Here is a 26,364-nt window from a genome sequence, read left to right as displayed (position 1 = left end):
TCAGATGAAAAAAGGATAGTTTAGCACATGGTAAAGGAAGGACAAAGCTGAAAGATTTTCAATACGCGAATATTTTGCCATCACTTTAAGGCACTTTCATGAGAAAGTGCAAAGTCCTGTTAAGTATACATCTTCTATCTGGTTGTTTTAGAAGAGAATGGTCTCAAACACGATGAATATCATCCAATACAAAAGAGTTATCAGCGGGAGAGGCTGGTGTTAAGTCAGTCAAAGGTGAACTCATGGTGGATTTCACAATGGAGATTTTTTGACGTACAAAATAATATGAATAACCTTGGCTGCACTAAGATGAATCTGACGAGTAAGAAATTATTGGTGGGTATGTACTAGACTTACCTGACCAAGTGAATTCAAGAGCACTCCATCCGCTGCAAAAAAAGACTCTGCGGATCACATTTCACCTCACGTACATTGTACCTGCCCCGCAGTTTTGTATTCAACTTCCAGCGTACCCGGCACGTGGTCCACGATTTGCAAATTTCAAAATATAATGTTAGTGAACTAAGCCTTATTGACGAAAGGTTAGATTACAGCATTAGATTATTGGAAGGTCACATCTTCTGAATCGGTCCGTCAAAGCCCCTTGCGAGCGGTAGCAAGACAAATTCATTCTGAATTCCTGATATGGCCTGCGCTCTTGTGAGCTTGATTCTAGAAAAAAGGATCCATTGTGCAATTTTTTTCAAAGTTTTGGGTTCAAAATTTATTTTAAAAATTAACTCAACTCCTGGGAAAGAAAATCATAAGTCACACTTTTGGACATTTCAGTATTTTTTAAGTAGTAAACTGCCCAACATTCTGAGGCCCAAGTCTGTAGTGTTCGATTTACAAAATGAGAATTTTCTTTCAAAGTATTCTATCCATCTAGTCATGCATTTGTTCCATCTAAGAACTCCATCCAAATATGCCCGGTCTCATCTTGGAGAAAACATAGTCACAGTATGGCAATTCTGAGTTGAACGACAATAAGGAAAATAGGAATAAATAAAATCAAGAGAGAATAGAGGAGGAAAGTTGGCGCTCTGTTGACTGTTATTTGTTAGCCTGTTTTGCATTTATCAATAGTTGAATTTCGCCCCTTGCACGCCAACTATTCACCTACTCCCCTTTACGTTCTCCAGGGATTCGTTGGAGAATTAAATCGTTTTATCATAAACAAATTATTTTTCTGAAAAGTTTTCGGACAGTATTAGAACCTATGTTAGTGAATAGTTAGTGAACTCGTCATAATAAACAGTTCGTGAATACCATTCCCTGAAGGACTTCCTCAAACATACACAGTGTCTGAACTTTTGTGTACCTTTGAAAGTGTTCCCCATTATGATGTGCATCAATTTTTCATGTACTTCATCTCTCCTATTAAAAGCTACATTCAGATCACGTAAATAGCTCCCGACAAAATTTACGGACTGTATCAATAGGAAGCAAAATGTGTCAAGTGATCATTAAAAGTTCTCAAGATCAGATCAAAGATACACTCATTTCACTACAAAGCAGCCATATTGGCAGTGGCTGCTTTCAACCTCACGCGTTTTGTGTAAGTTTTGAGATGCTATTCTGTCAAACAGATTTTCCAAAATCTGATGGATCTATGTAAAAATCAAGCATACACACTGACCCTAATAAGCACTCTCGTCAAACAGACAATAAGGAAGCGTTTTTGTCCGCAAAATGGCAGGTGGCCAAGCGCAGTAGCTTCCTTCTTCAAATCACGACCGGTAACTTAAATGGAAAGTCAGGTATTACGACATAATACAAAGCGCTGGTTGTTTCTTGTCTGTCTTCATCTAAATCTACCCTCAGTAGTCTACTTAGATTTGCTGAAACCAATTGCGTTTCCTGATATATTCAACCAGACTCGACACTGTCTTTCTTCGTTTAATCACAATTTACTCATTTCGCGTAAACTCTTTGTTTTCTTCTTTCAGGTAAACCATCGTGAGACGTGTGACCTTTATCAAATCAATTCCAGAACAGTAATTCTGGCCATTAACAAATCCATTATGTATAAGACCGGTTGAAATTAAATAAGTGAAAGTATTCGCGCCGTCAGGTTAGACACGGGCTTTGTCTCCATCTAATATGCATATGAAGGCTTCGTGAAAGAAGAAACATGTCATTAGGCAGCTACGCAACAAACACGTAAAAACGTCGTAAACGGGAAATTCAGCTGGGTTTCAGGTAAGTCTTCAGAAAACCGGATCGGTTTGCAAATGAGTGCTTTTCGCTAATTTCGGGAAATTTTTATTTAAGCAGAACACAAGGTTGACAGAAAATCGGGAACTGCGCCCACATGGTGAGTCCAAAGAATGCCAAAACTGGTTGCTGGCCTTCCAAGAGTTTTCAGCAATTTTATGAGTGGCGTATTTCCGCTATACACGTATCGTGATGTCTTGAATATCGTACCTACTGAAATGAGGCGGCTGATGCAGCACATTCTGTTAAAGCATTTAGCTGGGTTTAAACTGGGTCTCCCGAAAAATTAGGTTTGAGTGTATTTAACGCAGACTGGAGAGCTTATTCCACGCGTCGCTTGTAGACAAACAATTAGGCTTACATCGTATAAGGCAATCGCGCTAATTAATCGTAATTCAGGTTGAGTAATCAAATATCAGCACATCTACTACAATACATGCAGGATACTTCTGAAATTTAGAGGACGGAATAAACTTTTCTTGACTTCATGGATGACAGCATGTTTCACTTGAACGTTTGGATACTCGAGTCTGGATTTCCTGGTTCCACGTACTTATTTCTGGAAGAAAAACGAACGTCTGACAACCGCAACTTGGTTCTAAAATTAAAGGCAACGATGACAAAAACTTAAGGCAGTCACTTCATAATTCTTATTATTGACGCTTAGTTCGGTACGATGCACAATTTACCGACTAACCTAATGAGACTGAGAGAGCTTCTAAAACTAATTCAAGCTTAGTCAAGAAGTGAGATGCTTCTTCGGTCTGTCTGGAACCTTCGTTCATAATTTAATAACTCAAAAGAGGTGTTTGTTGCCCGGGGCATACTTCTGGTACATACATCATACTAAATCTGATCACAGTCTCTGTAAAATTGCCGGTGCTAAATCAAGTATACGACCTCTCATCCTTAAACTCGCTGGCCTCACAGAGCGGCTTTTGCACCCGCAGCTGGTTTACAGTACTGCTGTGAGTTTTAACCTTAATTTTTCCATAAATGTTTTCACTTAGAAAGCCCTGGCTTCAAACCCATAGCGAACAACAATACCATAGGTTCACGTTAGCACGTTTAGTTTACATTCATGTGACATCTTTAAAAAGTACTTACGATGGAAAAACAAACTAAAAAATGAACTAATTTGCCAACAAATTTGCTTTTTTCTGGATCCTATCTTATGTTACCCTAGCTTATGATATATTTTCTCCTTCAAGAAAAATTAGTTTGCGGCTGAGCGGATTTCCAAAACTGCGTACAGTTTGGGTTTAAGTAGAACACACGGCGGTTGACTAAAACGCGGTAACTGCACCCATCTTGTAAGCCCAATGAGGTGGAAACCAGTCGCGTGCTGTCGAATAGTTTTTAGCAGTTGATGGATTGCCTATTGTGACTCCTATACACAGAGCATCCGGATGGTTGTGCGAATCATGGGAAAGTGGGCCACACACCAACTTCATTCATAAACTCCACCATATTGCCATATCGTCAGTTATTCAAAAAAATTTAGAAGACATCGAAAGTGAGAATTTCTTGGTGACCACGGGTAATCCTACAATTTCAGATNAATCATGGGAAAGTGGGCCACACACCAACTTCATTCATAAACTCCACCATATTGCCATATCGTCAGTTATTCAAAAAAATTTAGAAGACATCGAAAGTGAGCATTTCTTGGTGACCACGGGTAATCCTACAATTTCAGATAATTAATGCGGCATTCAGATAGACTAAAACATGTCATATGGTCTACTCCACCACTGAATCCACAACACCACGTTGTTGAGAACAGTGAAAAAGATGATGGAAGGGCATTCTGGTAGAAGAACGCGAGGAACAAAACAAAAAGTGAAACATGTTGATTACAACGTCTGATGAGAACAACTTTCCGTGGGTTTTGTCAATAGTGCTTGTAGGCAAGATTCCCAAAGGTTCAATCAGAAATTGTCAGTCACTTGTCTGAGCAACGAAGTTTCAAATCGCTAGTAGTCCAAACAGTGTCCATTGTAGTGCTAGACTCATGATTCTCTAACAGGCAAACTAAGCTCATTTTCGGGGCTGGAATCATACAGTAAAATGGCTTGCAATGCTGAAGCATTTCGTCCCTTTTCCACTTGCTCCACTCGATGATTGTGTAGATATCCTGACAAACAGTGATTAATTTCGGGTAGAGTTTCGGCCGTACATTTTTTCCTCTTATTTCCATTGCGATAAAAATAAATGCTGAGATGAGAACACTTCTTCCACTATCGTCAGTCGTTCACGTTCCACACACAACGATGAGACCAACGTATGGAGGGAGACTAAGACAAAAAAGGACTGTGAAACAGGTTTCGGTTGAGAAAAATGGATGGTCCCACAGTGCCATGTACCAGAAGCAATTATTCATTTAGTCAAGACGACTTTTGCCTCCCCAACACATCACGTAAATGGTTCCTTGACAATATTTGGAAGTCATACTATCTTGGGGAATTTGGGGTGGATTTCCTGACTTGTATCACACAGTTGTGTTGGATGTGTTCAATGACACATTACTCGCATAAAAAACTCTTACGCTCACAGCTCACGTGATGCAGATGAATTTTCATCCTTCCAGGGGCTGGATGTAATAATATTACTGCCAAACGATACGCAATCACGAGCACTTCAGAAGCGACTGTTATTGTTAAAGTTACTTCGTAACCACACACTTCCCATACCAGAAGCAAAAGTCACATCAGCGTGATCCCGCATGTTTTTGACACCATGGTCGTGAATTAGCTAGCTGATGCTTCCCAACGCTTAGCCATTTGCTCTGGTATGAAAAATTGCCGAAATTTTGTTTGGCATGCGAGATTACTCAAAACAGGGTTTTGTCCTTGTAAAGCCAACTTTTAATCCAAAATATAAGACAACGCTTGGTATCAACTATCATAAGCTTCCAAAAATGTGCAAAATACAGATGGTAGACCTAGTAAATCTCATGTAGACTGCTCCTTCTCAGTGGAGCGGAGCATACCAGCAGTAATAGTATTTGCTCAGGGAGGAATGCACAGTATACTGGGCCAACAAATGACTCAGGCTCATGAAAAAGCCTGATAATTACTTGAAAATAGTTATTAGATCTGTTTGCGAAAGTGGCACTCAGAAGCAGCACTTTATTTTCAGGTGGTTTTATGTGAAAGCCATCACCTGGCGGTTTATCTAATAGTCCCAGCAAACTAAATTTGAGCAGCTGAAATTTATTCAACTAGTAAATAATAGACTTATAGCCGTGCGTGTCATCTTTCATTTTGGTCTCATGCTATGCCACCGATTTCGCGGTATAAGGTTGCTCAACAATCGAGAATAGCTGGGGGTCGGCTAGTCCTCCCACACATTCCTCGTGAAGACGTACTCCCCGACTTTTCACCACACAAATAAAGAATAACACAGAGGATCTTTTCGTTACTACCAAAGTCATTCTCAAATGAGTGCGTCTCACCAGACGTTTATACGAGCTAATGAAAGAACCTCGTTAGTGACATTTGTTTATTTAGGCATTTGCTCTGTGATTAGCCCATAGACTATCCGTGTATAAAAACCATTGTATTGAGTTCAACTGCGCTTACAATAATCCAGCCAGGAGCCAATTAAGCAAATAAACTCAGATGATGCTCACAAACGATCCAACCAGACTGGAGCGGGACATAGCTGTTGCACTTTATACCTTAATCACTAGGTCAACTTTGACCTTTGAATCTAGTAATCTAATAATCTTGGACTTCACAACTTTGGCCCCCCTGATGTAGCGGAGGAGACGAAACGCGATGCTTGTTAGGTGACTTAACTATCCACCCAAATTACTAGCAGGCATAACCTGGTCAAGTTTGAACACAACGAGTTGAAATTAGTGACCTAAATCTCATCAGTCACGACAATCGATCGTGCCTACCTTGCGATTCCCGATAGAGACAAATTATTCACGTGACCACGTTAGTCAATATTCTTATGCAAAATGGCTAACTTCCTGTTTCACTCTACAATGTACTGTGTTGGTCTTTTCAATCAATCGAACATGTGAAAACCCAGAGGGATCTAGCAGGCGACTAAAGCCGATAACGAGTAACTTGACCTTCATGGAAGTTGGTAAAATTTTACTCACTTCAAACCAATCAGTTGTTTGCAGGGGATTCACATTCGAGCTTAATTTAGAGGCAGTGCAATCAGGCACAGCCCCATAACTCACGATAAGCATCAGCTTTTTCCGCAACTTCATTTTCCATTTAACGGACAAACAGAATACACATGAAAATATCATTATAAATTTATTGGCTGAGTGAACGGAATCTGAAAATGTCCGGTTTTACCGCGCACAGAATAAATGTGATCCGTCCGGCTAGTTGACCATATTTGCAGCGACGGACGTCTCTGTCAGTCTGCATGGAACCGCAGATGAAGTATAAGGATCGTGAGCACCAATCACAAGACATTCACTTTTTGCATTCTCACCGGCTTTTGCTCGGTTCACCGCAGAAGAAACTGGGGCATGTCGACTGGAGTTTCCAGCCGTCCAACATTTTATTCTTTTTATGTAAAACACCTTACAGAATGTCAACCGAAATTGTTGAGACATGGTTGTGTAGATGACAAAGTTTATCGCTTCGTTTACTAAGGTAGTAAAGTCAATGAAGTCGCCCAAGTGGCGGTAGACTCGTTCATAGAAATCTGGGATTAGATGGAGACATATCACAAGGACACCTTGTGGCATTTCAACAACAAGGAAGAATATAAGAATTGTTAACAAAAGCGACGTGGTACGATTTTCATTGTACTGCTGGTTGCGTTCATCATTCCTCTTGCTCTGGGGCATCTGAGGTCTCTGGCAGTCTGACAAAAGAGTTTGGCCATGAGTTCTTTCTCGGAGACAATGTAGCTTTTTACGGCGCCTTGTCGCCAAGCGTAATTCGTATATGAGCAACACAGTAAGGGTGGCTAAGAGAAAACAGGGTAAGATTTTGTATACGGTTGCTTGTGACCAGAAGTTGAACACAAGCATACATTGCGTGTGAAACTGTTTCCAACAGGATTCGGTTGATTCGTCCAGGCTAGGAACGTTAACAAAATAATAGACACGTAGACGTTGAATATTGTCACCGGGTCCTAGACATGAATCCACATAGTTGATCAAGGTATTTGGAATGACTATGACAAAACAAATCACGATGGCTATAAAGACTGAAGTCATTGCACGACGTTTGGTAGCAATTCGAGGCCCCACTGACGGAAACCCGATGTGTATGTATCGGAAAACCGCAAGTATAACTGTGATCCAAATTGCAACAGAATGAAACACAATAACCCCACTCGCTGCCCCAGTCTGGTAGGTCACCCAGCTTTTTGAGGGGCTATAGATAGGACTTTTCATAGGAGTAGGTTGGGCAATGTAGAAGTGACACAATCCGGGGACGTAGATTAACATTGTTATCAGGTCGGCCACGGCCAAACATAGCAACAACTGGTTTGTAGCAGAGTTCGCTAGAGCTGGGCGGGTTAGCACGACAATGTTGGTCAGATTTGTGGATATTCCGAATGCGCAAACTGCAAGACTAAGTGGACCATGAAGTTTCCCAAATGATACACCAAACCAAGCTAACCAGTCTTGATTGATAGCCACCGACGTATTGACAGAATCGTTCCAAAGTTGGAAGTCCATGCATAATGGGAGAGACTGATTCATTTAAAAGGCGAATTTCTTCGTTTGACACAAATAAAACGAAGTGTTTCTAAACAGGTCATGATAGACCCTGCTGACAGGAACTCCAAATTACAGTAAGCCAGATTTTGGGCAACTATTCTGTGGCTTGACCAATAGGAGAGTTCCTTGGCCATTGCCCAATCGGAATAACGGTTGATGTGAATTGACTTCACGAGCCTATTACTGGGTATGCAGACCGGGAAATCCAAAATGAGTGAACAGTTTGTTGACGGCTTATATTCCATACTTCTATCTATTTTCTGTCAGCTCCGGTTCGTCTGATCACATTAGAGTTGAACGTAGTCCTTTGAAAAATAAAAAAATAGCTAATATCACCAAATCAAATAAAGGATTGTGTTTGCTGGCTTTGGAATAACAGGAAAAGTGACACAGAAATAAGGTGTCTTCATAACTGACTGAACATACGACTGCAATAAGGGTTCAACACAAGTCTATTGGATTGAAATTCTACCACGGAGCTCGTTCAGCTTCGAACAGATTTGAAGTATACACCGCTTTGTATCATTCTTTGTTGACAGAAACAAACTCCCTTTCTTCCAGACACTACAGTTGTCATGACATAATTTCCTACAAACTCGTGTGCGAAGAAATCAATTTGGATAGCCGTATGCAATATAGCCACCCAAAAAACACGTCATGGAAAGGTAGTTCAACGTTTGTCACATGGCCTGTTTTGTTAAGTGCATTTGATAAAAACCGCATGTATCCTGCTGGAAGAACAATCTTGGAGATAAAGCAACTAGTAAGCGGTGGCCGATTACTGAGAGGCCGAATTTTCTTATAAAGCTGCGCAGAATTATAAAACCATACCGGGCACATTCCAAAAATATATATTTCTATCATTTACCTGACACCTAGCTGAATGGGTTTTTCTTCAAAGATTCACTTGGGCAGTAGTGCTGAAGTTGTACCGTTTACAAGACTGTCATAAAAAGCTATAAAAAAATGACGTTTGAAAGATGCGTTAACAAAATCAGCAAAAATTGCGATTGCGGTTCCGATCATCTATCTTGTCAATGAAGTGGGATAGTCCTTTGATCAAAATCCTGTTCGTTGGTTTGGCTGGGCAATTTGATTGCAAATTTTTCATCACCAATCAAGTGAGCGTGGCGGTGGATTAGTGGTTGTGGCACAACCATTACGCTCCCCAATAGCGCACTGATGATGTCACCTCGATTGGTGGTGAAACGTTTGCAATCAAATTGCCCAGCTCAGCAAACAAGCCGTCAACCATCTACGCCACCTGAGCTACCGACATTTTTCTCTATAGAAGAACAAAATCTTTCTGGTATAGTCCATGCGCTTGTAAGCACTTCCGGTTCGTTTCACTCTGTAGAGGAATTCAAAAGTTTGGAAATTCGATATTACTGGATTAAGTAGTTTTATTTTTGAATCAATATGGAAAACCACGCCCACGCATTGTTTTGGTAACATTTGGTATCCAAATCGCTTTATTCGAAAATGTAGCCAGTTCTCATTATTCTTTTTCTTCTTACCAAGTAAACTCGTGGTTTTTATGCTAAAACCCCTGCGTTAATTTTATTGTTCAAACTAACAACGCTGGACTCATCCCTAGATTAACTTCCATCAACGACGGCTTACACATTCTACTGCAACTTAAAGTGGAACCAAGCTTTTTTGCTGTCGGTAATTCTATAAAAAAATGGCCAGGAATTTAGTCCGTAGAGCTTTCATTCGTCTTTTCTCTTCCCTGTTGTTGGCTCCGTCTGGCTAGAGCTTCTTTTTTCTGTCGACTGAACCTGGAATTCCATGCCCACAACCTTGCATCCACCCATAAAGTATTACATACATACATACACACACAGTCCATCGGTTTTCTCTGATTGATTATCATTTAGCGTTGGATTCCGTTATCACTCATTTTATAAATTATCGACTCTTTTACATTCTGACGTTCGGCTGTCTACTGAGTGCAATAAAAGTTATCCAGGCAAATTGGTTTTATGAACTTGAATCTTAAAGAACAAATTACCGTAGAGGTCATCTGCTGATTAGTGCTATAGGACTTGGTAACTTGCGAAAATGGGCATTTAATCTCTCCACATGATAGCTAATATCCATTTTTTGTCGACGTGCCTCTAATAGTAAAGTACTCACGCATTTACAATATGGATAATGCTGATAGATGAACGCGCCTTTTGACTTCTCCCGCATACATTTTTTCCTACTCAGTATTAAACCTCAACCCTTGTCCTTGTGGCTTGTTGATTCCCAAATATTGTGACCGTTTGATTTTCATTTACTGATCCTATTTCTGCAACATCGATCGCCTACTCGGATGGTCCAATTGGACCCTGGCTAGTAATTTAATGCTGCTTTATTTCCTTTCTTGTTCCATCAACCTGAACATAACTTTCATGAGCCCACCTATAAATGTATCTAACTTTACTAACCTCGGGGTGTCCGTTCTGGATTAACTAATCGGCACTTGTGGATCCCTCTAAGAGAACATCAGTGAACCACATTGTGTTATCTGTTCCGTTGAAAGATTAGTACTTAGTCTCGGTCTTTTTTTCAGGACACTGAGTGTTTGGTCGATTATCTGGAATTACAGCGTGGCTTATAACATGTGTATGCTCTTTTATCATTGAGTTTATCGACTTCTGTCACATCCCAAAAAATGTTTCCATAAAAAACCTATCCAATGGCAAGTAGGTAGGAGGATATTTAACTTTCTTGCAATATTAAGCACGAAATGAACCACTGAAAAGGCGTCGCTCATTTATAATCAAAACGCAGTTACGAAAGACATCAGTTTGATCAAGACGTCTTCAGGATTAGCGGCAGGACCATTCAACGGAGTTTGTGAAATGTCAGTGGATGTTCAAGTTAACTCTTAAGCTTTCAATACAATAATGTCCGTCATAACCTTCTGTGAAGCCTATCGGTTATGATATAACTTCGGATATAAGGGTACGGTTGTCACAGATAGTTGTGTAATATTTCGCTTATGACAAGTAGTTGTAATACATCCTCTATCCTAATGAAATTTGAGTACAAACTTCCGATAAAGTTCTGCATCTATCCTGTGACTTTAGTATGCTTCCGTATTTTTATGCTTTACCTCCAAATGTGGATCAAGGAGGCCTATACACACCACAGGCCAAACACGATAACAGACCGTCAACCACTGATAGGTATGTGGATTTGCGCTGCCCGTTTTGTACGCAGTTTTTACTCTGAACATTACTGTGTATCATCAGCCGGCCCTGATGGCACCTTGTCACACCAGATGACATGCAGCTGACAAACTTTCGAACATGCCTAAGCGGTTTTAATCAACCACTCTAAAGAAGGTGTCTGTCAATTTTCCTGTCATGTTGTCTAACCAGATGGCAAACAAATAAGTTAAAGAGAAAAACATTCAAAGTGTCAAGAATGATAGAATGGTCGAACGCATTGATATAACGAATAATCCAATTATAAGAGATAAAAAAGAATGGTGAAATACGATAGACGTCCTTGTCAGTTAAATTGCTAAAATGAGTCAATCGGTTTCGATGAGGTAAATAAAAGACAGTTCAGCTTTAACGCTATTTTCTACAGCGTTTTAGTTTTATTTGGGAGCTACCGGGAGAGCTACCGGCTAACCGCCAAAGTGGGAACCTTCCTTATCATTAAGTTTGACCTATTAGAGCTTTAACTTCTCGAATATTATGAGCTTGTTCCAGAGTTGACTTTCTTCGCCATTACTACACCGGCTAGCGCCACATGTTGTTAGCTGGATCAAATATTTCAACGCAATGCAAGTGTGTTCCGCCACTGCCTACAACTGACTGGTATCACTGGATTTTGCAGGAACTCAATTCTCTGTCCACTATCATACACTCATCGGTTGGAAAGTGGGGGCCGCTTGACACCTTCAGTGCCAATGAACTAGAAACTCAAGTATAGCTCAAATCGCAGCCTGCCCATCAACACGGAAATTCAATGTAGATATTTCACCTTCACAGAGGAGACTATTCACACGTTACTGAAAACTCGTCGAGAGCCCACGACCGGTTTCGCCCTTCTTGTGGCTCGTCATGTCAGTGCAACCCCCGAGTTTCCATCAAACTTATGTCCCACTTGAACATAAATTGGACTAATGCCGACAAATACACTCACTTGCAAATCAATTTGCTTTTTACGGGAGACTCATCTGAATCTCTCGTTTAAGATATCCTCCAATAGAATATGCTGAACAAAGGCCGCCTGATGTTTCAGTTGTTACGACGTTCGAGATAAAGATATGCAAATGAGTGTATTAGCTTAATCATTTTTCTCCGTCCTTCCTTTTGGTAATAATGCGAACAGAACGCAGTGTATGACTCTACTGGTGGAATCTACTCAACTGCCGTTCGTTTTCAAGTAACAGCCGACTGGTTTTAACCGGAAGACAACACGTCAGACTTGCCTAATTCCCAGATGCTGAATAGACTAAACTTCCGCTTGAGCGCAGATAAACCACTCAGTTTTATTTGGCCTGGCAAGTTAACTTGACGAACGGTAGTGACGGTGAAATTCTGGAATGGCTGCTCCAACTAGAATGTACCCACTCACTGGAGTCAATAACAGGCTTTTGTCTGGACAAGTTTGATGAAAATTTCGTACGTTTTAATGGAGGCACGAAACAACCAAGAAATATCATGCTACTTATCGAATCATTTTGTGCACTAAAGACATACATTTCAAGAATATCTTAGCGCCTGACTATAAACCAGAGGTATGTGGGTAATCAAATTACTCAGGCAGTCTTAGGTTACATTTTTAAGGCCGATATCCGTGATCACTCTGAACTGCAGAACACTACACTTTTAACATCAAAGGAGTTGTGTACAAAAATGTTTCAAATAATTTAATGAGGTTCATTTTAAAGCTAATTTTGTGAGTTTGTAGTTGATCTGAAAGATCATGAAGTGGAATATCGGAAAAAAAACAGGTGGGTGAGTGAAAAAAGCAATAATCTCTAGGGACGCTCCGAAATGTTCCGACTTATCAGTGAAACCAAACCGGGCAAACTGTTGATGAGACAAATTCTCACAGAAAACGACTAATCCTTAAACTACACCTGGTCTTGTCATTTGGTTCAGTGAGCACAAAGAACACCTAGCTGACCTCCGGCATCCAAACTGACAAAACATACGGAGGGTGTTTTTCTTGTGACATAATCACTAAGCTCCAAATTGAGATGGAATTTGTCGCGAAATCAGCTCCTATAAAATGAAGAAAGGATTCGGTTTACATAATCAACCTTTTGTTTGGTGTAAGAGTAGAAGAAAAAGCCTTTTTCACAAACTACACGCATCCCTGAGAAAATGATGAAATAGCCTCAAGGATATTATTTCTCAGCTGTCCTTGCAAATTAAAAAATGGACCGAATGAATAAATCATCACGGTATCGTTTTCAATCTGCTAACCGAAGTTTCGCTACATAGACATACGAGTGTGACAACATCTTGCAAGCCGAATAAAGCCTGGTTTGAGTGCGGAGGCACCTAGTGCGTCTTCCCGCTTCAACAAAACTTTCACAAACCTTCACGCATGAAAAAATCAACAATAATCGTAGCATTATACTTAAAGACAGCAGTTGACTTAATCTTACTAATTCGTGGTGAATAATTTCCTTGATATGTGCCAGAGGTATCCATCACATGTCTATGTTCGTTATTTTTGACACCCGCGGGTGCACGCGGGCCTACGATAAATATTCTTTTAGTTAAATATATGTGGTGCTCGTCAAGGTTCTTCATTAGCATTTCTGATTGACGACGGAAGCATTTTATTGTTTAACTCCCATTTCGACTGAAGGATTCAAGTACCTTGACCATTGACTCTTACGAAAGAAGGCCGTGTAAGCTCAAACTTGAAGGATGGTTGTGAGGTACATATCAAACTTTCACTCACTTAATTAAGCAGTACAACTAAACCAGCCGCTCTGGCTAACTCATATTTTTCGCATTTCAGGTAATAGACTGCGTGCTACTCATTTTACACAAGCATTCTGAGTCTAGTGAGAACTAACTGGGAAAAAGCATATGAACAAAGTAAGAGGAATTAACCGTGTCCATTCATGCCTTCTGCTAGGTTACGGGGAATCCAACGCCCAGTTGCACGGGGAGCATTCATAGGCGATGGCCTCATTTTTTTCATTATTTGTACCATGCTTTTTTCTATGTATTTGAGGGCTTATATCTCATCGCACATTAGGATGGGTGAAACTTTTGGATATTTAATGCCATTTCCCGCCTGCTAGTATTTTGCATTTCCCTCCAATCAATTCATCTGTCCATTGATCTGGAGAAGGCTAATATCTTGCCTTGAGATTACTCACGGTCTGCCCGTACGTTGAAGATCATTGGTGAAGATTATTGGTGTGTTACACTGTGTAATTAATGACTACTGGCCGTTGCACTAAATTGAGTTCCGTTTATGCCGAAATTCACTACTTTTGGTTAAAACTCCCCCCCCTACTTAACTTCAAAGGCAGGTCTGCTGTGTTCTGATCTTAATATCATTTTTTGAACCTTGAGGAGTGCAGGAAGACTTCATTCCGGTCTTACTTTTTATTCACTGTAGAATGTGTGTGTGACCAAGATTCATGGACCAGTTGTTCCAGATAAATTACATTCCGACCCACTGAAATCGTTTCAAACACTTTTTGGTTGACATTTAGTTCAAAATCAGGGTAGCTGATTCAGTTTTTATGGTCTTCTTACTGAACATGAATAGTTGCGCTACTTCGGTTTCGAAATACATTTGCTGTGTTTTAACTTACTTTAGCCCTCTTTAAGGTATCTGTGTCCAATGGCATTTCAAACTAAACGGAAAGCCAATCCATCCAAGTAAATAAAATCATCCTGAAAAAAGAACTTGTCGCACTTCCTTAGGAGTTGACGAACATCGTCAGCCAATGGGATTTTTTAATCAAGTTACTGCAAAATATTCTCCACTTATTCTAAAAAGGTTCAATTTTACGGCAACTAATCGTTCACACTGCGACAGTTAATATTTACTATTATTTTACTGTTCATGGTTTCCATTTTGGTATGGTCCTCAGCAGTGAGAATTGTGGTTTCAGTCTTCTACGCATTCGACTACGAACCACTCCCGAAATCCGTTTCTTCTCAGAAGAAGACCATACGTCTTTTAGAACACGTGCTACGTATCATCGCTACAGCTCACCACGCCCTTATATTGTAAATCATATGTGATCCAGGGTCAGAATTTGAAAATAATCCGACGTCTACAAGCAATGTCCACTTTAGCGTTTGTTCAACCTGAACACACACGATTTAAACATTAACGCCTTAAGTTCGGACAAGTGGAGTCTCTCCAAGTATATACCAGCGCGTCCTAACTATTCTGGAACCACACACAATAATAACACTCTCTAGCTAATAACCCCATAGGGATCGGAATGGCGCTACTATGAAGTGTTCCCAAGAGCACTGCTGACCAGGTTTGTTTTTATTCATTTGCGAAAGTTTACCGTTAGTTTAAAACGAACAGGTTTTCTATGTGTGGTTCGTTGCCAAACAAGAGTTCGTAAAAGTTAACCTTACTTTCAAAGGGAGAAAACTTTGGCCAGCATAGACTGATTAGACCGAATCAAAGCCGGTTTTGTCTACTGGGTTTTCACGACTTGTAAGATGGACATATTTCAAAAGATGTTGGTGAGTGGTTTTTAATTGTTACTGACCACTCCTAATTTCATTTGAAGGATTCAATTACGGGGAGCGTCATTAAGAATAAAGTTCATCACATGGATGACTGAGTGATGAGTCTCTGGGGCACGTGCCTTTCTAACAGAACTTCAGCAGAATAAAGTTCACTTCTGGCCACCCCGTAGGATACGAATCAATTGTGTGGTGAAATGTTTGGTACAAAACTTTGCAAATGTACCCCACTTTAAGAAGCAAATGTTTCTTTGGCAACAAAGCTGAAAATAATCAGGACAAAAAAGAAATTTTATGACGTTAGAATGAGGCCAGCTGGATTATCATTCCATGTTTAGTTGCAATGCTATACGGGCAGAGAGGCTGCCTACACGAAAGAATAAATCCGCAAAGCGATTCCAACATTGAAAGTGCAAAAATTTGCTTCGAAAGCCAAACTCGTATTGGGGTAATCACATCCCTTTGAAAACGATCAACGTTAGGTTCACCTGGAATAATAAGCTATTAATGATTTTTTCTAGAAAAACAATAAGCAACATGGACATTACAGGTACCCGAAAATCAAAGTTCACCCCTCAAATACCGATAATAAAGCAGTGGATGATGGCCTCGAAACAGTAGCCACCCGTGAATCTGACAACTCAATTAAGTACAAACTAAATGCTGATTTTTGGTTAGTCAGTTTCGTTGGCTATCATCATACTCAGATAATCTGATATTGAAACGGTTGAGAGTAGTCATAATAAAAGGCAAAATTCATAACTTTCAGTCGATTCTACTTCTGTTTGAACTAGGCGCTATAAATCAAAACTACATGTTCAGATAATGCAAAACCTGGAACCGTGAATTTCAACCTTGCGAGTACTTTTTACCGCTCACTGTAATCGGACTGTTCCCAATAACTTCAGAACTAATCTTCAGACAAAACATCAACAAAAAACCCTAATAATATTCCGTTAAATCACATTTAACCCGGAATTAAAGCGCCATAAGTAATCACATTATCATAAGAAACAGGTGGCATAACCGGAAGCCAACGTTAAACGTTACATCACCGTTGGGCAACTAGTCAGGAGCCATCCATAATTGAATCCTGTGTGTGTAAACCTGCCCTCTTGCGAAAGAACGAGCTTTTTCCACTGTCTTGTTTCATATTGTCACAAAAAATGTTTCGACTTTTTCCCTTTCCTATGACACACATGAAGCAGCTTTGATTACCGACATCTGATACCTGCATTATTCTGTATTTGTGAAACGCACGATGCTGCGTTACGTTCAGTTCAAAGGAAAAAGAGCTTCACTAACCGTACAATTAGTACCTTAATCACGCCGCTCCTTGACGATAGCACGCAACTTATCATGCACGAGCATCTTTCACTATTGAGGAAAACAAAATAGCTGTTCGTTCACAAAAACTATATATCCGTTTTTGTCACGTACTGCCTGATAAAATTGCTCATGTAATTTTTGCGCATGAGCAAAGAGTTAGAAGGTAGTGGGATGACCATGGGTACAAAAAGGTTTGGGTGTGACCAAATATAGCCACTCATGTGAAAAAGGGAACGAATGTACACAACAGACTGAGGAAAATAATGGTATGTGCTGCTCACCGGGAAGTTCATTTGCTACTTGCAATAACAAAACACTACAAAAATGCGTCGATGTAGCTTGGTCAGTGCGTGTTCGGGTTTCCGCTTTAATTTCTTGTCAACAAATTCTATATAAAACGTGGCATATTTAGTTGATCATTTGCGAAGCCATTTCGTTGTTCTTTTATAAGTCAACCAGGCGTACATTCGAGTTACTCACAATACTTGGATGAATGCCATTAACTTAAACGGGCACGTCTTTGAGACACAACTACCTGTCTTCCTGAATTTTACAGTTTTTTTACGATGATATTAGTGCCAGTCCAACATTCTGGTGACGGAAGCCACCACTGTTTTTCGAGGCCGTAAAACACCCTAATCGTTTCGAGGCTGAACCGAACCTGAAATCCTACCGTACAGTGTCATGAAATGATTTTTCCTTGGAACAGAACCCACTTTAAGGTCGCTCCACAAATCCCGGCTTAAATGATGTTTACATTCCGTTTATACCAAACATCAATTGGGCTAACATAAAAATAGTAGTCGGTATATTTGTCCATGTTCAGTTGGTATGACCTCAGTGTCAAGAGTTATACTAGTATTACAATAAGCAATGAATGACTTGCAGGAATTTAATCATGCCTTAAGAGCAATTGCATTTTTGGCAACCGCTATAAGCATTTCCACATGGTAACTGCAGGCTTGACGAACGCGAACAAGATGCAGATAATTTGGCGGCTATATCCTTCTAAAATTGCCTCTGTCTAGTCGGAGGCTGTTTGGACCTTAATCTACAAACAATGTGAACCAGTCTAAGTCACGTAAAATTGAATCCTTCAGTCTTTCTACTTTAACAGTTCCACTTATCTTGGTGATTTGCTCCTTTGAACATTAGCGACATTGCACAACCAAGTTCACCCATCTTGGGACCATCATGTAGGACAGAAGCTTGTTGTGGGCCGTCAGAGAGTTTTCAGCAACTTTGTAGCTGCTTTCCGTCAATAAAATATCAGAATAAATTTTTAAGGTATCCCGGATGTTTGGTGGTAAATGATTTGCTTGGCAAAAGTAAAAAATCATGAGGCAGAAGAAGTAGGCAGCCTATAAAGTCAAAATTAAGACAAGAGAGACAACTTTCCTTTGCTGAAAATGTTTTTGTGTGCCACTGGTAAAGAACAGAGTATCGATAGCACCTGTAATTTTGTTCTTACCCAAAACCAAGAAGATGAACCAAGACACAGTAACCACAAGCCGGAAATGACAGCGGCAGTCCAGCTTTTGGTTTATTCGTAATTAGTGACGTATAATTTAGCTATGAAATGAGCTCGAGACCGCAAACAGACAATTTTTTCCTAAATGTTTGCGTCGCAACAGAACCTGAATTGTGTAAGACAGGTTGGGTTATTCGAAAATGATTAGCCAGTAATGATAAAGATACAGGAGTTAATTGAATGAGAAGTATAGTGACGTATGTTAGTGGCTGCACTAGTTAGTTGTTTATCTGTTCGTCCAACTTGATAATTTTATTGCAAACGTTTCATCACAAAGGTGATGCCATCAGTGCTGGGTTGACGGACTAGTGCACTGACAATACCATCTCGGTCAGTGAGGAAGCGTTTGCAATCCAGTTGCTAAGCTTGGCAAACAGAGTAACAAAAAGAATGTTCACTTCGGAAGGTGAGATAGAAGGGTTCATGAGCGTGGAACTCTATCTCGCTTGAAACATACCAGATGGCAACTCCGGCCTGTGCATTATCAACATACACACAAAGTGTGAACACTTGGAGCAGTTAGAAGAAAAATTTGCATAATGAAGTTGCATGGAAGGCCATAATTAGGAAAGGCAACGTGCGATAGCAGGTGATGGAAGAAACAAAGATCCTGTGATAGCGCTTTTTTCGCCTTAGAGACTGATGTATGGCGATTGATTGGAAAATGCACCATCGTCGGCCGGTTTAGAGCTTTCCGTGATCTACGTTCAAATTCCTCTCTTCTGGGTCTGTGCCATACCTTTCAAAACGGTTATTGGATTTATGATTCTAAACAAAGAGATGAGGCGGCTGCCATTGTGATACTGTAAGAGGAAACTCACGCAAAGTAGTGCTCTTCATTCAGCTTGATTTAAATTCATTTGTCAATGGAAGACACGAAATCCCTTCCTTTGTGTCCGATATCTGTGAAGCAGTGCTTCTCAAAGTGTCAAATGTATTTTTTGAATATACCTGAGCATTCAATGCCCTTGGCCATCCAAGACGGGAGAAATGCTTTACTACCTGCCCGAAATTATGTATATTTTATATTTACTCTGTCTATAGCTGTTTATTATAGTGGATTATTTTCACAATGTTTTATGAAACTGAAGTCCCGTATCAAATTGTGAATTACGGTAGTTGGTTGTTCACAAAGTTCGGGGCAATCACATCATGCTACTTAGAGAAAAAAGAGATCAAACATTTTTGGCTAAGTACCTTGCGGTTATCCAACATACTTTTGTACCCAACCACATACCAAATAGGTGGATTTTACGAATGTACAACGTATGGCACCCGCGACGTTTCTTTACCACTTTCTAGGTTGCTTTGTACTTCCGACGCTAGACCCATCCTTTTTAAGTGTTAAAAGTTCACTTACATGGCCTGAACATGTTTTAAGAAGCTGTTTTAGGCTGGTAGTGGTATTTCGGTAAATGAATGTCAATGATGTCAATCTGATTTGAACGGCTTTTTAAGAACGAAAGTCGCTATTAGCTGCCCTGCTCGGTGAAAATTGTTTTCACTTGGGTTGACGCGATAGAGTAGGCTAGTTTGATTAAAGATATCATCTTTATTCATTGTTCGTTGCTAAGTAAGACGCGCTGCAATCCTCGAAACTTTTTTCACGCCCATCTGTGAAATAGGGAAATAAAACTGTTGTTGTTAAACCTTACAACTGTGGTAGTGTCCAGAATAGTTACTTGACTTACCTGATAATTTAAGACACTGCATAGCTCTGATTGCTGATCTAGTTTGGTTTTGTCGCTGTAAGATTTCATTAAAATAAAAAATATGTGCTTGGTAAAACCGTTTTCCTGTTTTAGGGTTCCGTTCCAGTGATTCTCAATAAATGTTAGCTACTTTAGTTTTTTGCATGTTAATCCTGCTATTCGAGGTTCAGGCTACAGTAGAAGTCGACAATGCCGTTTACGTTGCTCTTTGTACCATGAACAATGGATGAGTTTACGCTCCAATACGTTCCACGATAACACTATTTCTGAATGGAAATGCACAAAAACGAATTTGATTGATGCTGCAGCACTATGAAAACTTGTCAACTAATAAGGTATATGCTCACTGCTATTTTTTCCATTCAGGATTATGCTTCAATATTACTGTACGATTCGAATGGGGCTTAAAACCAAATTCAGCTGACCTTATTGGGTGAAGGGCATCAGATAAAATCACTGAAACACGTGGTGGATTGAAACATTGGCAGCTCAGGTGAACTGATTGCTCGATGATCAGGTGGCTGATGAATTATTCATTGAGCATTGCACTGGTTTGCAGAACGGCATCCAGAGTAGAGGAGATATCGTCAGTGTATAGAGATTGCTTTCACTCTACATGAACTCAGGTTGAGGATGAAATTGTTTGAAAAGTAAATGATTTCGTCGAGTAAAATTCTGTGCCCTGTAAAAGCAAACTGTTGTGTATCAGATGAATATGGCGATCACGTGAAGCCCAGTTTCAGATTTCGAATACTTTGCTTACACATCAGAAGGCGTTAGGAACATTTTTGACCATTCACTGGTAGAAAAGTGCCAGTCAATTTAACTTCACGTGCTAAAGTAGAAAACCTTTTGAATTTTTCGTCCTGTGGTCAACTTCTCACTCTCACACTCGAAAAGTCAATCGGTCATCAATCAATCCTATGCTGTCCACTGAAAAATCTGGAGGAGCAGCCATGAATCTCTATGCTTTTGGATTTGAGCCGGAGGTTCCTCTAGAAATCTGAACCTGTATGGGTGCTCGTTTTTGCACAGATACTGTCGTTTCAAACAAAACATGCTCCTAAAGGGCACGCCAACATGAAAACTACATGTGATTTAACTGACCGCTCTACCCAGGTTGAGTTAGCGTACACGTTCTTACCGCGTCCTCGACAACTCGGCAATAAGCTTATAAACCGTAAAAATAAACGTAACAAAACACAGCCGAACGGGACATTGGTTTATACTGATCCACCGGACATCAGAACCAAGGAACTAAAGAGAACTTGGCGGGCTATACTTCTGAACTTACTTGTTAGGCTCTGGTAGATCTTTCATATCAAACGGCTGTTTTCCAACAACTCCACTTCTGTGATCGCTCATGATAAGCATGGGTACCTGGAATTCCGTATGGCTGCCTCCTCGTGGGGATTCTTGATATTTGAAAACAGGCAAAAAAGACAAGTTGGCGTTTCCTCCTCCCTGTGCCGCACCAAATTTCTTTTAACATTCATGCTACACCGGTTTGAACCATAACACAACAGTTACTTCTCTATATATATTATTTGAAAAAAGTACATTTTCAGTGAGTTACATGCTACGGAGATCTGAGGTGATCCCACGCTCACTGGTTCACTTTAACAGTGGAGCAATTCAGTTTCTGAACACTTGCGATGCTGATCAAAAGATCAGGAATCATTCAGTCTGACGAAACCATTTTGCATTTTACTGATGGCTCACTTGAAGGATATAACCCTAAATAAAGTAAGGTTGTATGAGCATAAAACACGCCATAACCAGAATAGGTCTGACTTTGTATCACTGGGGACAGTAATCCAAAAATATGCTTTATTAGGCGTAGGAATAAAGCAGATTGACCCCGTCGTAGGGAAATGTTAATAGAAGCGGTATAAAATGCCACGACTTATGTATGGATTTTTTCCCCTCCGTGTACATGTCAGCAGTTATTGAACCACTTTTTTCCAAAGCACATACCACGTTTCTTTTTTTCATTTCAACAGAATGTTATCAAACTTTCAGACTGTCTCGCACAAGAATATAATTGCTCGTCTAATGATCTGATGAGCAATTTGATTTTTCCCTATCTATTTACGGTTATCAAAAAGGAATGGGTGCGGTGATAGTTAAATCAAATGACCACCTCTTGGTCACTTCTTCGTCGAATGTAGATTGGTTGTTGTTTGGTCAACCAACCAACAGCGCACTGAATATGTCTCCTCGAATGGTGACGAAACGTTTGCAAATCAATTGCCAAGCTCGACGAACAGATCAACAGCCACCTGATCAACAACCAACTAATACACCCTAGCTACCAATATTCCAACACATTACGGAGGTGACTATTTCAATAAGATCGACGAAAATTTCGACTGCCTTCATTGGGAGAATTTTCTAATATCCATCAAATGTAAGACAACATGTTCCATGGGATGCTCATGAGCTGGATACTAGGGCGCCTAACGCTGTGCCTTTAAAATGCTGAACCACATGTATTTTAGAGGAAGTACTAACGAAACGCAAACCCAAGTTACGTCGCTTGTAGCTAAGAACGCAAGCTCAAAAACTTGCTAATGAACAAATACTATTCCCGAATTGCCCTGTCTTCCCAAAGTTGTTTTCCACTTCTCAGTGAAGTGCTCTTCTCTTTGATGTACATGTAATTAGCGTGACTTCAAATTAGCCAAAACAGATTGGTTTAGAAAATGCCTGCGGCAAAACTGATTCGAGCACTGACATCTATTTTATTATGCTAACTTTAATCAAAGGCTGATAATCTTGACAAGTAAGATTAACTCTGAAAGATAAGAAGCCTACAAAGATAGCAGCCGATTCCATAGACGCAAGATAAACACAACGGACTGGATCAGCGGATCAAAGCAACCGAAAAGCAAGAACGGCTACGAACAGGCTTAACCTACGAATTGGTTTACTTTGAGCTCAACTTTGCCGTTGCCTTGATAATCGGAATGAGGAAATGGCAACTCGGTCGTTGGTGAGGTTGCCGTTGATCTGTTTACTGAACTTGACAATTGACTTCCGAACTTTTTGCCGTTATTCGAAGTGACATTATCCGTCCACGCTTAAGTGGATAATACCTCATTGCCGGTTTGATTCTATACAGTTTTCAAAAGCTAATTTGTATTCCTTTTTTTATTGACTAAGTGAACCACATATTCTCTCGGATCCAACTGGTCTTCTTGTTGTGTTTCGTTGGGTACATTCGACTGGTGCGTTGAGCATCTTCCGTCAGATGATTTTTTCTCGGGCTTATTGGCTAGTGTGCTCAACCACTTTGAAAAAATAAAACCAGACAAGTCACTATGGTTTATCAGAAAAAAGCTCCAATACCTGACGCCGTCGGCTTTCGTCACTAAGCCCATCGAACCCATCCCACGGCAATTTGATCCCAGTATTTCCATTGTTCACACGGTTTGTTCAAATGTCGTGAAGCTTATTCTGCTCTGTGCCACCAGTTCCCTAACATGATCGCTTTCATCCCTGCTATCCACGTTTCTCCTCGTTGTCATCAGCAGTTGACAAAGGTTCCCCGTTGAAATGAAAAAAGATCTAATAGTTTTTGTCGTGTTTTTGGACCGACGAACATCCATAAAAATGTACTAATTGTAAGCCTCCTCCTGCTTCTTTCAGTATCATTTTGATTATTTGGAGTTGTCATCATTGCCTGCTAGTCCAGTCCTTACAATTTCATTGTGTGTTTTCCTCTCCCCATCGGCTAAGTTCAAGGAATAGGAACCAAAGATCATCGTATCCTAGCCCTGAATTTTTTTACTTTGCTCTTCACACTTATAGCATTTCAAGGAACTGTTTCCATCACACTAAAGATGTTTTACTGTCTTGTCTCAGTATCATAACACATGTGGTACACTGAGTGATACAAATCCATCTCAACGACTTAAATTTGTGGACAGAATAACAACCTCTAGCTTCCTCTAGAATTAAACTTAAATACTTCTATCTTTGCTCAAAATGATAACAGTGAAAGTCCTCCCTAGATGTACATCACGCTTGTCACAATCAACAGGTTACAGTCAGAAAGACAAGCGAAACTATTTTGAAACGAAGCGATACCCATATAGCATCAAAAGACGGGTACGGAAACGTTGTGAAATAAAGCCCGTTGCATAAAACGGGAAATGAACCGCCATACCAGGTAGCCGCTACAATGGATATAGAAAACATCTCATTTGGAGCCTCCTGTTTTCTGAATTCTGATTCAGGAGAACGAAGTCAAGCTGGAAGAAGCTCTTCAGCTACCAGAAACTAAATTATGGACTGGACAAACCCACAACATTTTCTTCCAGGCAATTTGAACCATTCAGAATGTCTTTTACCACAGAAATCCGATGGTTGTGATATTTATTGGGTCAAAGTTGATCTCAATTACACTTGGGAATTGTTTCATGCACCGGTCACTTCAACCATTATTTTGAAAATTCCGTAGCAGGGTAAACATATGTGGCATACCCTAATGATGGAAAACGATTTCGAACAGACATTCCGGTAAGGAGTGTGTAAGCGCATACTTTCTAAGCGGCTGTGAAAAATAAACTCCCTCCCGAAAATTTCCCCTACCCGCATTTCATCTTCTAGTGCTAGAGGTTTCGTGAGCTAAGCAGTCGATCGGACTTTGGTGTCTCAGGTTGAAAAATGTCTCTAGACACCAAATGAAAACCCTGGCCCTCCAAAATCTTGAAAAAAATGGACTCTGCTAAACATTCTGTTGAAGGCAGAAATAAACTCCCTCCCGAAAATTTCCCCTACCCGCATTTCATCTTCTAGTGCTAGAGGTTTCGTGAGCTAAGCAGTCGATCGGACTTTGGTGTCTCAGGTTGAAAAATGTCTCTAGACACCAAATGAAAACCCTGGCCCTCCAAAATCTTGAAAAAAATGGACTCTGCTAAACATTCTGTTTGAAGGCAGAAGGACATAGAATAAATAAGGTCAATTGTCCAGCCTTGTCAGAAAAATATTATATTCACAATCCAAAATTCCTAAAATTCTAGAGGATAATCCTTCAGGGAGTAGGTGCCACTCAGCTTGATTTACTTTCTTTGTTGTGCGTAGATGATTCTTTGATGTTGCCATTTCGTGCAACGTAAAATACATATGCGTGCGAACATAAATAAGTAGCATGGGTATTCGCTGCACTCCCTTTTAGTGAAACATTATAAGATTAGTAAAAAAATCTTCGACAGTCCACTGTCGGATTCTCCATTTTAGGGCTCAACAGATATGCCTAACCCCAGAACTGCAAGTCAAGATTTGGGCCACGGTGAAATTAAGGCAGTGAGCTGAACTTCAACATAAGTGCACCTTCTGCTGCTTTTTAAATCATCATAATCTGGCTCACATTTTACTCCATGATTTTTACTAATTATTTGGTATTAATTATTAAGTATTACTATTTTATGGACAGTATTTCTTTGCCCTAAATATTGTTCAAAAAGAAACACTTTTTGCCTAAAACCAGACTAGTAAGTGAAGTAACGTTTATCTCTTCTCATTATCTAAATCTTCCAGTTCTGAAGCCTTCTGCTCCGAAAGCCTTGAGTTACTGCACACAGGTATGTGTAGGCACTCTTGCATTTTTTCCTACTATGCATCCTCACTGGTGAAGTTTCGTAGATTTTTGTCTGTCCACTTATTTTTATTTGCTTGGTAAAATTTCGTATTCATTTGCCTGACTCTCGTAATTGTAATTTTATTGTACCTCTTAGGGTCAGTGTCATTCTCCAAATGCCACAATCTCCACCTGGTTTAAAGCCCTCTCTAGGCAATATACACTCATATGCAAACTAGGCAATTTAGGTTTCAGCAAGCACAGTACGTAAAAGCATAGGTAACAATGTGGTTTGTGCCGGAAATCCAGTACAAAAATCCAATACAATAAATAAGGAGGAGAAACATATTTACTATAATCGAGACGGAGGTATGGTATTTATTCAGGGCTAAGCGGCGGCTAATCGATGTCAGTGGCGTTCGTGCTGTCAGTTTCTTTTCAGATTGTCTGATTGAGCGGTTGGAGGTGTAGGCGCCTCAGTATGCTTGACATAGGCCAGCACTAGGTCCCATCCCTCACCCACTCTTTTTCTCTTCTCTTCACAGTAGGGCTTTTAATACAATTATATATATATATATATA

The 26,364-nt window shown here is 40.1% G+C and overlaps 2 protein-coding genes across 2 annotated transcripts in view; both read right to left on the bottom strand.

The window, feature by feature from the left end:
* Positions 1 to 6,568: 6,568 nt before the first annotated feature.
* On the bottom strand, positions 6,569 to 7,909 carry T265_01985 (hypothetical protein; the record flags this gene model as incomplete). The annotated part of the gene is made up of 1 exon (XM_009166123.1): positions 6,569 to 7,909. One exon carries the CDS (start codon positions 7,907 to 7,909, stop codon positions 6,569 to 6,571), a length of 1,341 nt encoding a protein of 446 aa, XP_009164387.1.
* Positions 7,910 to 8,214: 305 nt separating this feature from the next.
* Positions 8,215 to 26,364, bottom strand: part of T265_01984 (hypothetical protein) — a gene marked incomplete at both ends in the record, with an annotated part of 26,973 nt that continues 8,823 nt past the window's right edge. The window contains 3 exons of the mRNA XM_009166122.1: positions 8,215 to 8,232; positions 20,179 to 20,233; positions 21,494 to 21,614. Of these exons, the coding sequence (XP_009164386.1) occupies positions 8,215 to 8,232; positions 20,179 to 20,233; positions 21,494 to 21,614 (194 nt within the window). The remainder of the gene's footprint in view (positions 8,233 to 20,178; positions 20,234 to 21,493; positions 21,615 to 26,364) is intronic.

This window comes from Opisthorchis viverrini (assembly GCF_000715545.1).
Source record: "Opisthorchis viverrini unplaced genomic scaffold opera_v5_22, whole genome shotgun sequence".
NCBI classification, from domain to species: Eukaryota; Metazoa; Platyhelminthes; class Trematoda; order Opisthorchiida; family Opisthorchiidae; genus Opisthorchis; species Opisthorchis viverrini.
The sequence above is the reverse complement of the archived record's forward strand: the minus strand, read 5'-3'. Positions and strand labels throughout refer to the sequence as shown.